Consider the following 15,096-nt stretch of genomic DNA (forward strand, 5'->3'; position numbering starts at 1 on the left):
ACATTTATTTCCTCCCCGTGCAGGGCTCAGTGCAGATGCATCAAGAGAAAAGAGCTAGTTGAAGGAATCCTTCATAGCTGTGTCTTTAAGGGCAAAGTAGGTAGGAAGAGCAAACCTCTGCTGCTTATATTAAGGCCACAGCTGATAACACTCTCACAAGTGGCATTCTTCATAAATGGTTGCCTTCCTCTATTTATAAGGGAATCATTCTTTGGATGTTGTATCAAGCATCAGCTCCATGTATCAGTACTCCAAAATGCAGGAGCCTTCCGGCACTCATCTGCTTGAAAACATGGGATTGAGATGTGGGGGAAAAATAATAATAAAAAAAGTCAGTCCAAAGTTTAACAAGCACAGTGTGGGAATATTCTGCTATTAACTTCTATCAGGATCCAAAACACCACTCTGAGCAAGATAAGCTGGGCTTCTTATCATACACACTTACGGGTCCTTGGGGGTGGAGGGCTGACTTGTGCCTTTTCCTCCAAGGAGCATGCTCCCTCATATTTTGGAGAAGGTGAGTTCATGACTCAGGTTAACCATGCTGGGCAGGAATATTTCAACTTTCTCATTCTGATCATCTCATCTGCTGCCAGACCTAGGTGGGAAGAACATTTGAAATGGAGCACATGCAAGGATCTTGCTTTCCTTTTCCCTCATATTTCCTCCCCCCTTCTTTTTTTCCTTGATGGGAAACTGTTACGTTCTCAAAGTTCTCCAAGAATTCTGAGACAATGGTGGATTTTTTCTAGTTGAGAAATGTGAACTAAAACATGAGTAAAAGTGTTACTTCATTCCCACTTTATAAGCCTCTCAAAGTAATATAATGATGTCACTATTACACAACTGACTGATTTTTAAATACCTGGAAAATAAAAATCAAAAGTGTTAAATCTCCTGACCTCCTTCTTCATTTGTTACTGCTTCACATCTGATATGAAGGTCCTTGGATTATTTTGGTTTATTACATGCAAATAATTTACATGTGCACAAGAAGCAAAGAAATTAGTATCTGATGTATTTCCTCTGCAGCCCTAGATTACATTCTGGAGCCAGTCAGCCGTCTTTCTTAAAGAGATTACATCTGAAAAACCTGGCAGTTTTTACCATTCTTCTTGCTATTTCTGATTAATATTGACAATTAGAGTTCCTGGTTAGCCACCAATGAAATTTCTTCAAGATATCTTTCCTGAACGAAGTAGCTCCAGAGAAGGGGCTTACTAAATGAACAAAGTTATTACAAATCATTTAATTAACTGTCTTGGAAATTTTGCCACAGCATGAGAACTTATTCTCTTGAGACAATCATAACCTGTAGGCTTCATAACAACCATGGAAATCACCTGGAGAAGAACATGATTTTAGAAGCCTGAGAGTTTGAGTAACTTCCAAGACACTCTGCTTAAGGAAAATGCTAAACTGGAGCCAGCAATGCACTCTTACAGCCCAGAAAGCCAACCGCATCCTGGGCTGCACCAGGAAGAGTATGGCCAGCAGGGAGAAGGAGGTGATCCTGCCCCTCTGCTCTGCACTGGTGAAGCCTCACCTAGAGTACTGCATGCAGATGTAGAGCCTTCAGGATAGGAGAAACATGGGCTTGTTGGAACATGTCTGGAGAAGGGCCACAGAAATTATCCAAGGGATGGAATACCTCCATGTAAGAATAGGCGGAGAGAACTGGGGCCAGAAGCTGTGCCTGAGCAGTTCTTCATCTTGCTACCAAGGTTGAGTTTATTGCTGGTGGGTTGTTAGTATGCTTGGTACATCATTTTGATCTAGAGGATCCTAGATAGAAACAAATTGCTTTCTGTGACTAGAAACAAACATTACGTTGAAAGAGAGGTATAACATAATGGAAAATACAACAAGGATATCTGAACAGCAAGATCCCAGGCTACATCAAGCAAGAATTCACTCAAACACAACAATGAGAAACAAGGAAAAATAAGCTACTTATCTTCAGGAAGCCTCAAGTATGGAGAGATCCCCTGAAAGATACCCTTACCTTCACTGCCAGTGCCTAAATGAGGTCTAGGAAGGGGTGGAGCCAAGTTCCACCCCTTTTGGTCACTCAGGTACATTGCATACACCTGAGCATCCCTGGGTTGGCTCTGTCTTCCTGCCAGCTGCTCAATCACTGCTTCAAGCTGTGACTTAGCATTTCTGCTACATGAGGTATAAAAAAAAATAAATGTCTTACTGGGCTCATCAAAGTAAAGGTACTGCAGAACAGAGGGAATACTGGAGTTTATCTGGAAAATTCAAAGCAGCTTCAAACAGCACACTGAGTGAACTTTCAGACCACTTGCAGCTCTGGCTCTTGGAAAGCACATGAAGTGCACCTTGACAGCATCTAGTAATGCGTGCACGCAAATTCGCATTTTATCTGGATGAATCTTTACTGCATATCAAAACATTTATTATTGCTATTGCGTATTACATCTTTTAGCTGCACTTTGTAATAGCTTTTCAAAAAAAACAACCCAGTGCTAATCTCTGAAGTTGTAGGGAATGGGCTGGGTGCACAAGGTGAGGGGCAGGCAATGTGGCCTGCAGGAGACATGCTTCATGGGGCAGCGAAGGGAGAAGCTGCAGCTGAGGCACAGACAAATGCCTTCTTAGTCTACCATCTCATCATCAGTGGGGGAGAGTGGAGAAATGCAGACAGTGGCACCCAGAAAGTGGAGGTGAATGGAGTTAAATCTAGCTGTTGAATGATCAGTAGTGTTCCCCAGGGGTTGGCACTAAGGCCAGGCCTGTTTAATATTTTTTTGATGATCTAGACATAATATTTTTTTGATGATCTAGACAAGGAGACTGACTGCATCCTCAGTAAATCTACAGGTAACACCAAGCTGGAAGGAAGTATTAATTTGCATGAGAGTAGCAATTAGAGGAATCTGGATAGGCTGGATCAATGGGCTGAGGCCAATAGCTTGAGGTTCAACAAGACCATGAGTGGGGTCCTGCACTTTCGTCACAAAAATCCCAGACAATGATACTTGCTTGGGGAAGAGTGGCTGGAAAGCTGTGCGGAGGAAAAGGATCTGCAGATACTGATAAACAGCCAGCAGAACACGAGCCAACAGTGTGCCCAGGTGGCTTTGATGGTCAGTGGCATCGTGGCTTGTATCAGCAATAGTGCAGCCAGCAGGAGCAGGGAGGTGACTGTCCCTCTGTATTCAGCCCTGAATACACACCTCAAGTGCTGTGTTCAGTTTTGGGCCCTGGTAAGAAAGACACGGAGGCTCTGGAGAATGTCCATTATAGGGCAGTGGAGCCATGAAGAGTCTGGAGCACAGATGGCTGAGGGAACTGGAGTTGTTCAGTCTGGAGCTGAGGAGGCTCAGAGGAAACCTCATACAACAACCTGAAAGGAGTTTGGAGGTGAATCGAGGCTCGGCCTCTTCTCCCAGGTAAGAGTGATAGGGTAAAAGGGAATGGCCTCAAGTTGTGTCAAAGAGCGTTCAGGTTGGATTTTAGGAAAACCTCTGAAGGAGTGGTGCTGCACTGGACCAGGCTGCCCAGAAAGGCGGTTGAGTCACCGTCCCCGGAGGTGTTCGAGAAACATGTAGATGTGGCACCGAGGAACGCAGTTATTGGGCACGGTTGGGATGGGCTGACGGTCGGACTGGGTGATCTTAGCAGGCTTTTCCAACCTTAATGACTCTATGAATAGGCGGCAGTACGGGCTGCGGGGAGCGGATGCTGCGGGTGCCGAGGGGCGGCGGTAACAGAGCGGGGTCCGCCTCTCCCCGTGCGGGGCGGTGGCTCCGTCCCGCCCCCCGTCACTAGGCGATGGTGCAGCCAAGATGGCGGTGGGAGCCGAGCGAGCGTGAGTGTTGGCAGCGGCTCCTCCGCTCCCCGCGGTCTCCCCGGCTCGGGCTGGGGGAGGCGGAGGGATGAGGCGCGTCCCCGTTCCGGGCCGGTCGTGGTGAGCGGTGCGTGCCGGCGGGCGCCATGGCGGGGATCATCAAGAAGCAGATCCTGAAGCATCTCTCCAGGTCAGCTCGGCGCCGGAGTGGGTTGAGGTGCGCGGGGGAGCAGCGGCGGCTCCTGGCTGGGGAGAGGGCCCGCTGGTGGGCGTAGGGGCCGTGCGCGGGGTTGTCCCGCCGTGACACGCGTGGAAACGGCCGCTGCCCCCCGCTCGGAGGCGGCCCGGCGTGCGTGGCGCAAAGAGGAGTCCCCGGGTGAGTCGCCGCCGAGCAGGCGGTGCCGCACGCAGCCCGGGCGGGCGCATGGAGCTTGGCGGTCCGCCTGGCACCTATAGCGGGGCCGCCACAGCCGAGCTTGTGCCGGGTTTGGCCTGGTGGTAACGGGGGTCGTGCCGCTGCGCGGAGCGGTGAGAGCCCTCGTGCGTCTGCCGAGGAGCAAGATATTGTATGGGCCTCCTGCTCCAGAGGAAAAATGGTAATGCTGTGACATTTGGGGTCTGTGCGTGAAAGTTGGGGAAACTCCACAAAATATAACGAGTGTACAATTTGAAAACAACGTAAAGAAATCTTTTCCATTTTGTAAAAAGAGACAACGGCCTTTTGGGTATCTCATTTCTACCTCATACTGCAGCATTCCTCAGGGTTTGCTTTTATAAATTGTTACCTGAAAAGTGGATCCTGTGCTGCTTTGCTTATGTTCTTCAAAATGTTTCATTCTAATTCCGTGCGGTATTTCTGATGGGTATTTTTCATTAGTGCTAACAGAGACTCAAAGCAAATACTGCAGTTGTCATTTGACAGATCTGTCGATGGTGCCCAGAGAAAACAAAATTCTCATTCTAAAGCCTTTGCTGTCTAGCTCTTAAAGGTGTTGCATCAAGCAATAGTAATATAATGTAACTCCTCCATTCTATTCTTGACGTTCTTGTAGCTGGGAATGCTGATGAGGAAATCTTTTCATGAGATAGTAACTGAGCAGTGTGAGAATGGAAATGCAGTGCGAAGATGTCATCTGCCTGGAGTGAGCTTTCTCATCAGGAGCGTGGCTGAAATCAGTGCACTTAATTGGTTGATGTAGTTCACTTCCTGTAGTGCTTACAGCATGCTGGATGGAGAGCTAAGGGAGCTGTGAAGTGAGTTGGTCTCAGTGCCAAAATGTGCCTCATAACTGGGCATGAGTAACTCAAGCTGCTTCTTGTCTGGTTTGTGAAATAAGCAGCTTTCAAATCAGTAGATTTTTTGGTTTTTAATGTTGATAAATGTGTGTTTTTGTGTGGGATGTGAAAATGTTGATTCAGTGAGACCGCTGTAATTGATTGCTGCGAGTTTTGGTATTTTTAAAAAGCCTATGGGATATATCTAACGATCTGAGGTTTGCAGTTTGAAATCGAGGCTCCTGAGCCACACTGCTCAATATTAAAGTAGCAAAACACAGACCTTATTATTAACGCCCTTATTATGGGTGTTCTTAATCATGTGATCAGATAATATCTTTCTTCTTGCAGAACTGGTGCTTCAGTGGTTGCACACAATGCACAAGAGAACAAATTCAGTGGCATTTTAAATTTCAAGGATTTGTTTTTTGAAGAAAAGTGACAATCGTGTTCTTTATTTTGGGTTTTCCTGTAATATCATAAGAATGTGCTTCGTGCATTGTTTTATTTCAGTCTGGAGCAAAAGATCTCAGGAAGTTCCTGTAACACATGGGGTGACAGAGGACACTTTCACTTTGGATTCTGTCACTGTTTGGTTGCTGCTCTGCAGTTCTCAGTTCCTCAAAACTGATGCCCTTCTGCCACCTTCAACAAGGCAGGTATTAGTGTCGGGATTGATGTCCTGGTAGAAATCCACATATAATAAAGGAAGAGTGGAAAAGAATTATCCAGTTATCTGGATTTACTTTCATCTCTGTTTCCTCTGTTTTTATTCTGTTTTTAGTGATTAAATCCTCTTTGTTTGAACAAAGCCAAGTATAGTTTTTACTTCAGAGGACAAATAGAAGACGTGAACTCATACCTCCAGTTACAGTTCTGTACTTCTGTTTTTTGTTACGTATCACAGAACAGTTGAGGTTGGAAGTAACCTCTGGATAGCATGTCAGCCAGCCCTACCCTACAGATAATTTAGCAAGCAGTATTTACAATGGAGATTGCTGCATTATCTGCCACCACGTGTTAGTGCTTTTCAGCTTTTTTATAGCTGTCTGGATACTGTTTATGCGAAGTTAAAAGCATAGTTTGTGTCATTCAGTTGTGTGGTTTCCATTTAGCAGTTCATGGTTCTTTAAGATGGATGAATGGACATGGGGATTAAGAAGCAGCCTTACCCTGCAGAGGGATCTGGGTAGAATGAATTGATGGACTGAGGCCAATCGCATGAGGTTCAACAAGACCAAGTGTGGGGTCCTGCACTTCAGTCAACAAGCCGTGGCAGCACTACAGGCTTGAGGCAGAGTGACTGGAAGGGTGTGCAGAGGAAAAGGATCTGGAGGTGTGATTGACAGTGAGCTGAACATGAGCCAGCAGTGTGACTGGGTGGCTACGATGGTCAGTGGCATAGTGGCTTGTATCAGCAATAGTGAAGCCAGCAGGAGCAGAGAGGTGACCGTCCCTTTGTGCTCAGCACTGGTGAGGCTGCACCTTGAATACTGTGTTCAGTTTTGAGCCCCTCACTACAAGAAAGAGATGGAGGCTCTGGAGCGTGTCCAAAGTAAGGCAATGGAGCCATGAAGTGTCTGGAGCACAAGTATGGTGGCGAACAGCTGAGGGAACTGGTTTGTTCAATCGGAGGAGGCTCAGGGGAAACCTCATTGCTCTCTACAGTGACCTGAGGTTGTGGTGGGCTGGGGGTTGGCCTCTTCTCCCAGGTAAGAGTGATAGGATGAGAGGGAATGGCCTGAAGTTGTGTCAGAGAGTGTTCATATCGGATATTAGGAAGAATTTCTTCTCAGAAAGAGTCGTGCTGGCATAGGCTGCCCATGGAGGTGTTGGAGTCATCGTCCCTGGAGGTGTTTGAGAACTGTGTGGATGTAGCACCGAGGGAGGCAATAGCCATGGTGGTGATGGGTTGATGGTTGGACAAGGTGATCTTAGCGGTCTTCTCCAACTATAGTGATTCTTCCACTCAGGGACAGTTCTTACACAGATAATGAGTGTTTAAAATCTGAAAACAAGAAGGGAGATGCAGATTGTGTAATGGAAAAGTTTTGATATCAAAATAACTTCTTAGCTTTGTAGAAGGTTTTTCTTAATGCCATATTACAACTTAGAAACAGTGAAGGTTCACAGAGCTTTGTTTTTAACAAATCTGTGTATCTTATGTCAAGGTCTACTAATGAATTTTCAGTTTTCTTACTGTCTTTTAAAAGCTTTGGAAGTATAAGCTGTTCTTTGCTTTCAATGTGTGCTCCTCCAAGACTGTGGAAAAAGATGAGGAGAAAGAAAGCAGAGGGGAACAACGTACGTTTTCCTTTTATTCCTCAGATTATGAGGTTCTTGGTGTAAAATATGAAACTAAACGCTGTTTACTAAGCCAAAGAGATGAGTTTGTTATTTGGAATCTAGATATTTTGAGTTTTTGGCTGCTCCTTATTGCATTAGATTGCTTGTTTTTGTTTTTTGTGAACAGAGATGGTGGAATGCCTTTGCTTCCTAACATACCTGCCCTAAAATTGAGTAAGTAGATCTGAGTAATAGCATTATCCTTTACGAAGGTGGGAATGACACACAGCAGCTATGGGCTTGCTGTGTAATGTTGAGATCACTTTCCTGTGTTGTCAGACTCTTCCATGGTGATCTGAAACAAGTCAAATCTTAACTGTGTTCTGTTACGCGTTTTCATGGGTGAGAGACATGCCTGCTTGGTAAGGGATGTTGTCACTCCAAGAGATTGGAGGTTATTCTTTTCAGAACTACCAGTGTAGCAGTTACTGATTTGGCCAGAGTGGACTATTTTCTTTTTGTAAATAATTACTTAACAGTTGCTTGTAAAACCTTTAAACTTCCAACTTATTCTACTAGCATAAGAAGTGTGCATTTTATGCTCATTTTCACACTTCGGAGTATTCCACTTCTGTGTCCATGTAGTTTTGTGGAAGCAAAGCCTTTTTTTTTTTTTTTTTAGCCAGCCAAAGAACATGGAAGTGTCCATTTTTCCTAGAATAAGCAGCAATCAGATTCTCTCTCTTGGTTCTCTCTCTGCTTTTACTGAAGTATTTACAGGGTGTGTTCTACATGACTGACTTCATTGGCTTAGGTAGTAAGTGGAAAAACTTCACAACACAGTGTAAGTGGAACAAACTCCATTGTTCAGAATAAGTCTACATTTAATCTGAACGGTTATGGAAAGCATTAGTGGTGTTTATGGCAAGCAGAAGCTGCACTTAATGAAAGAATCGAGTCTGAAAAAGAACACAGCAGGTAGCAAAGAAGAACTGCTTGAAATGACAGGAGAAAACAAGGAGAAAGTTACAAAATTTGTTCTGTATTTCCTTAATTCCCAGTTCCTTCTAGTTTTCAGTTTGGTTTACCTTATTTCTGCAAATCCCTTATAAGTTTGGATGCCGATTCTGCACACATTTTATTTGTTCTCTTAAAGTTCTGCTGAAGTTTTGTTTGTCAGACAACTCTTCTGTATGCATATTAAAAATTAACACATCCACAGAACCACCATGAATTAATCAGTAGCATTTTAGTTGTATTGTATGTGATCTTTTTCTTTGAAGCCATTTTCACAATAGGTTTACTGGGAAATAAGTTTTGAGAATTAAGTAGTGTAGATTACTGTGTGCACAAGCAGATGATACAGTAGTGCAAAGCGTTCTTAGGAAGAAGGCTGTTTAAATAATGCCCCCAAGGAATAAAATTGGTTTATCATTATGCTGTGGAAAAAAACCCAAAACAGCATATTTGTATTTTTCGAAATCTGGTGTTTCTCCTGCTGAAGCCTTGGGGTTTTTGTACTTAAGCATGTTTCACTCAGGAATTTATTGTTAAAAGTGTACGTCACTGTAATTGCAGTTTTCTTGTACAAGCGGATTGGATAGAGGATATCAGATTGCTGATAGAACACTAAGGGCATTATAAGGGCTTACACAAAATGATTTGTTTCACAGATTTTGCATTGAGAATAGTTGCTAACAAATGATTACATGACAGATATGTTGCTTTTGGCAGGTTGCAGGGACACCCTGGTTTCTCGATCGGTAGCTCCTATAGTTCTTCGCATGCCTTTGCAAGCTGATGCTAACCAAAGTTCAGACCTCTTTCATTGCATCATCTTTTCTTTAGAAGAAAGAGGAGAGGAATGTAAGATGAGCTCACAGTCAGGCTTTGGCTTTCAGTACTCTCAGGCTTTGCAGTGTGGATCCGGGAGCTTTGCTCCTACAGGTGTGAGCAGGCTCCCAGCACAGGATTTGTGAAATCCTGGAATCCACTTACAGCATAGTATAATACCAGTGCTTATGTTTTCTCAGACTGGTTGGCTTCTGTCCTCTGACTCCCAAGGGAGCAACCTTGGGATGCAGCTACCCAGGAATCTGGAAGCTATGTGGTTGTTACTTTTGGGAGAACTGGTCCCATTACTTGGGGATCTGGAGACCATAGAAAAATTATTATCCTAACTAGGCATCTGTAGTTCAGTTCTGTGATAAACCTCTAAAATGTCATTCAGATATCTTAAAAAACAGCCTATGAAGAGCCATTTCCAAATGCTAGGATTATATTGTATCCACAATGGTATTTAGCCAGAGGCATCTTTTCAAAGGGAGGATAGTTAACAATGATATATATTTTTTTTAAATTATCATATTGAGTTATATTTTATGTACTTATTTTAATTTTTGACAAGCTTAATAAACTAAAACTCATACCCTGTGAAATCAGAATGATGAAAGTGTGCCAGTCTTCGTACTAAGCAACAAGTACAGTCAAATAGAAGAAGTCCTATTCCACTACCTCTGTAGAGTCATGTTTCTGAAGTGCGACCTTCAAATACGTGTATTTGGGACACTGAATGGGACAAGTGCTGTGGATTGAGAAATCTCAGGTTAGGCAAAGCAACAGAGTTCTCTCCCACTTCAGAACATACTGAAAGTCCAGGATGGCTGCCTTCTCACATTGCAAATCTGCTGAGTACCTGTGCAACCACTTTGCTGTATTATATAGATCTTTCCTGCATGATTGAAGTTTTTCTACCTAAGCTGTTCATCTAAATAGAGCTGCAATATCGTAGTATCGGGCAGCAAGGGATATTCTTGTGGGAATCTAGTGCTTTACACAGCTCGTTCCTTTTCAGTTATTTAATGTCATAATGTGTAAAAACTGTTGTGACTGCAGTTCTCTTCAGCGACAAATCTCTTACATTATTGTATCACTCCTTTTTCCCTTTGAACTTGATCCCTTGTGTGTCCCCTGTGTCCCGTTCCCTGCAGCGATCCCTGCTGGCTCTGGTGGAGATGGGTTTGCTGCGAATATCCTTACTACCAAAATGAGCACCAGAAGCTTCTCAGAAACTGTGGCAACTGACCACTTGCTTTCATCAGGAATAGGGGCCTTTTGTCTGAATACCTTGTCCTCAGGTAACTTCCCCTCTCCCGCCTTTGTAGATTAAATGTAAGAGGGGGTATGTATTTATACAAAGTTGACACTAAGATGAGCTCTATAAAATGCTGATTGGGTTTTCTCTCTTTTGCTTGCTTTTGAAACTTAACTGATGTGCAAAAAGTAGTTGCTTGCTGTGCAGTTATGTTTAAAAACGAAAGAAGTCCTATATTAATTTTGCAGAACTGGTTTGTGAAGTATACCTGTAATCCCTTTATAAACATGTGTTTGCATGTAAGTTCTAAATGTAATCTTTCAGGTGGTTCCCCATATCTTTAGGCCACTTGACATTTGCTATGTATTGTTTTCATCTTAATGTTTATTTTGTTTGGATTAATAGATGCCTGGAGGTTCAGTGAACTTTTCATGTGATTTCTGTAAGGGAATAGCTGTGGATTCTGCTTTTGTACGTGTTTTTTGTTTGTTTGTTTGTTTGTTCAGAAATTTTTGAAAATGTCCTAGCAAAAAACCCTTGGTTTGTCGTAACATCTGATCTCTTTGCATACATAAGCTATCTGTTAGTGTTACATAAATCAATGGTACAGTTTCTAAAAGGCATCAGATGGTCTCATGCTTTTACACCACACTGCTGTTTCTTGGTTTTAACTTTTAAAATTATTTTGATTCATGGTGTTTTTCGTTTTGTTTTTTTCATTAGCTGCAAAATGTTCTATTTTGACTGGAGTGTATCTTAGCAAATATCAACAAATTCTCAAAATGCGACACGCTATTTTTGCTGCCCACCGTATGGAAATTGCATGTACTTTCCCAGATGTCTTAGAATGTTAAGGATTTCATTTTCCTGTAGTCAACATTCATGTTAAGGTCTGTCACGTAGAAGATTGTCATATCTGTAACTAGCTTTGTGAACTTGGTATTATTTGGTCATTTGTGTGCATGAGAAGTGATACATGTGGAGTAGAGTAGTGATACGTGTGAGCAGAGTAGTCTGTGTGAAGTTTTATCGTGAATGAAATAAGCACTATTTTACTTACAGGATCATTATCATTCATGCAGCATAAGCTCCTCATCTGTGCGCAGTGCTCGGCTGTGTCTGAGCAGATTTGGTACATGGCACATCATTAGATACTAGCTACTGATGACAGCTGCTGTTTCTGTTCTATCTGTACCCAAGGAGCAGTGCATACCTCTGGGGAGATTTATATACTGCCAACTCCAGAGAGTTTGAGGAAATGTTGTTATTGGAGAAAGCATGGAATAAGACTTAGAACAAATGGATGGGTATATTATGTTGTTTTTACGAATTAAGCTTGAGTAGGAGTCCACACTGAAGCCCATCTGTGTAGTGATGAAATTGAAGCAATTATTTGGAAGATACCAGAAAAGCAGATGCAATACTCAGGCACCCACCTCCCAGAATGGGAGAGAGAAGGGGGATGGTGTGAGATGTCACGGAAGAGAGGGTTGGGTGTTGAGTCAGGATCTTAATTAGTGGTTTGCCTGGCGAGTGGGTTGGTAAAAGATCTGTCTTTATATTATGCTAGATTGAAAGCTCTGATAAGAGTTAGATGTTTCAAGTTATGTATAGTAGCCTGAAATGTCCTACCTGAAGTTGTAGGATTGTAGGTGGTGTCATGGTCTTGTCTTGTGTTCTGTAATCTGTAGCCAGCCAAGAGCAGTAGCTCCAGGTAGGGATCACAGACAGGCAAATGGCCTCTTGCTCTCTGTAAGCTTGGCCTCTCAGCACCTCTGCAAGACAATGTCCAGCATCTGTTCATGGAGATCCTCACCAGACTGGGTGTCCAGACAAACCATGCTGAATGCAGCTCTCCGTCTTGCACTCAGTTACCAAATACACACCTGATGATTCTACAGAAGTTCAAGGCCTTAAATAGAGCACGCAGGTATTTGTGTGGGCTGGCCACATTAACCATGGATAAAGGGGTAACACCTTTCTCCTGTACAAATTGATGTCAGCAGGTGGAAGAAGCTGGTAATCGGGTACCGTAGATGTCAGTTACTGTTGAGAAATTTCTTGAGAAATCAGGTTGTTGCAGCTACTACAGTTGGTATTGCCATTTATGAGTCTTCTGTGAATGCCTGTATGAAAATAAGGAGAATGGCAGCCCTTGAAGTGTACATATCCTGGTGGTTTTTTTTATTGCTGTTGTTTCTTGTTTTTTTTTTTTTTTAATATATGAGTACCCAATTAACTTTCTTTGCAGTGTTCATTTCATCATCAATTTTTGCTTATCCTCTCTATTTTTAAATTGGCTTCAATATTTTAAGAAATGAATATGGCATCCAAAGTGAGGACACGCATAATTTCATAGTGATATTTAGAACTACTTCCCATTCTTTCTTTATATATGTAGCAGTACTTGAAGCTTCTCGTGTGCCAGGCAGTTTTTCATCAATTTTATCTCATTTTCTCCATTTCCTATAAATATCCTTCACTTAAAACCAAGTAACTTTCATGAATTTTCTCTTTAATGTCTGGTATCTTGCACCTTCATAGAATTAGCTGTTGCTGCAGAGACATTCGCAGATCCGTTAATTTCCTCAGAAGGTCAGTTTGCTGAGAACTTGATGAAAGTGACTGTAATGTTGCCTATCAACTATCAAACATTTTACCTCAACCGGTGAAGCTAAAACTAATTTACTCTAAATCTTCCATAAAGTGTAGTTAAGATTTCATCCATTAAAGCTAGAGCATCCCTAAAACAGCCAGAATTCACTCACAGGTGAGTGAAGTAAATACCTTCAAGTGCCTTTGGATTTCCACTTATCCTTTGGATGTATTAGATGTTGCTCTTGCAGTCTCCTTGTTAATTTTTGCTAACCTTAAGCCATGTAATGTATACTAAATGTCTGTAGCAGCTTTTGTGACATCTTGACTGAAGTTTATTTGAAGTACCAAGAAAAGGTACAGGTTGATTGTAATGTGTTTAAGTAGGTCCGAAGGTTGAAAATGGGCAACTTCTACAGAGATTTATTTTTTGTATTTGTATTCAATATACATCAGGCACTGCATTGCATCTGTAAAGTCTGCTGTCTTTAGATTACACCTTTGCTCAGTAGCAGCTAAATATTTTTAATCTTGTTTGATTGTTTTAAGTCTGTCTCATTCTTTCTTTTCTTTCTTGTCATACTTGGATCAAGAAGGGACAGCTAAGAACCCTTCTGAATGTCGTTGTGCTTAAGGCTGTTGGAATCTAAAGTTGTTATTTAATCTAGAGTCTGTCTTCTCATCTACAATTTGCTGGTTCACTTTCCTCTTTAATGGAAATAAAAAGTCTTAAGATTTAGAATTATACAGTGAGAAGAATAGTAGACCTCCTCTCTACCAAGTGTCATGGAAACTTTTGTTTTCCACACAACTGCTGCTTAAAAACAACAACAACAAGACTGTTTCTTGCCAGGTGGAACATGTGATGTACTCAGTAGATGTGCAGAATGGTCAGTGCCCAATTGTGATTCAGGCTTCTGTAATTTCTCTCTTAAATCCAGATGTTGTAGCTTCTGTTTGACAAACTTGACAAGGCATCTCTGCAGCCTTTGTGGAGCACTGCTCTAAGACTCGTGTAATCTGTTGACTCCGTTTAACATAACACTAGCCTGTCCTTTTTTAGTATAGCTTCTTATCCTATACTCTAGTGTGGCTTTTCGTCTTGCTTTCATTTCTTGGCCATTTTTCCTGGATGCATTTTGGAATACACATTCAGAACTCCAAGCCTCTCTTGTCACATGCAAAACATAGAACTGTTTTGAGAGAAGAAAAAATTTATCTTCTATATGGATTTTTAGTTCTTTTGGGGAGACCTCTGGATTACTATTCATTACATATTCATTGCTATTCATTATCCTAACACAATACAGTGATTGTAACTTACTACTCTTATGATTTTCAATACTTTGCTGTTGTTGTGGTATTTGCTTTTTACTGAACTCTTAATTAGTAGTCTTTAAATGGAAGATTGAACCATTCATCTAACTGTACAGTATTACTGTGTTTGTGTGCACAATCTAAGGGGAGTGATGTCAAGTTACTCATGGTATTGTTAAACTTATATTTCTGGATTCTTACATTAAAGTGTCCCGTATTTCATAGCATTTATCTTATAGAATTGAATATTAAACTTAATTGAAATTCATGCTATCAGGTATAATAAGTCAAACCTCAAATTGTATGTTTTGAGAAGGAAAGGATATTTTGCCTAATTGAAAGTGAATCAATGAAAACATTTTTGCAAAGAATAGCTTGTGGTATTAATAAGCCGACTATGTATTGTCTCAGAATGTTTTACTGCCTCAGCAAAAGCGTGACAGAAAACATGGGTGAACTCAACCATGCACCTTATTATATTTCTGTTCCTCTTGCCCTTTGCTTTTAATGTTCTGTGTTTTCCTTTACTCTCTTCCCATGTGAAGTAGTGGTTATTTAACACTGTCTGATCTCTCAAAAAGAAAGCTCGTGGGATGATGTGCCAGGAAGTGGCTGTGTTGCCTAGGCTTCTGCTCCCAGTTTGACCCAGTTTTTAGGCAGTAACTAATTTGTTCTAAGGAATGTACACCAGGGTGAAAAACAAATGGCATGGTGA

The 15,096-nt window shown here is 41.9% G+C and overlaps 1 protein-coding gene across 6 annotated transcripts in view; it reads left to right on the forward strand.

Annotated features, from left to right (window-relative positions):
* The first annotated feature begins 3,789 nt into the window (after window positions 1–3,789).
* Window positions 3,790–15,096, forward strand: part of BLTP3B (bridge-like lipid transfer protein family member 3B) — a 51,714-nt gene continuing 40,407 nt past the window's right edge. For 4 of the 6 annotated variants that reach the window (XM_052668177.1, XM_052668179.1, XM_052668180.1 and 1 more), the window contains exon 1: window positions 3,790–4,031. In XM_052668177.1, coding sequence (XP_052524137.1) covers window positions 3,961–4,031 — 71 coding nt within the window. In that variant the 5' untranslated portion in view covers window positions 3,790–3,960. Of the gene's footprint in view, window positions 4,032–10,396; window positions 10,513–15,096 lie in introns of those variants that run through there. The other 2 variants (XM_052668181.1, XM_052668182.1) reach the window with 2 other exon arrangements.

This window comes from Tympanuchus pallidicinctus, unplaced genomic scaffold, assembly GCF_026119805.1.
Source record: "Tympanuchus pallidicinctus isolate F22 unplaced genomic scaffold, pur_lepc_1.0 scaffold8, whole genome shotgun sequence".
Classification (NCBI taxonomy): Eukaryota; Metazoa; Chordata; class Aves; order Galliformes; family Phasianidae; genus Tympanuchus; species Tympanuchus pallidicinctus.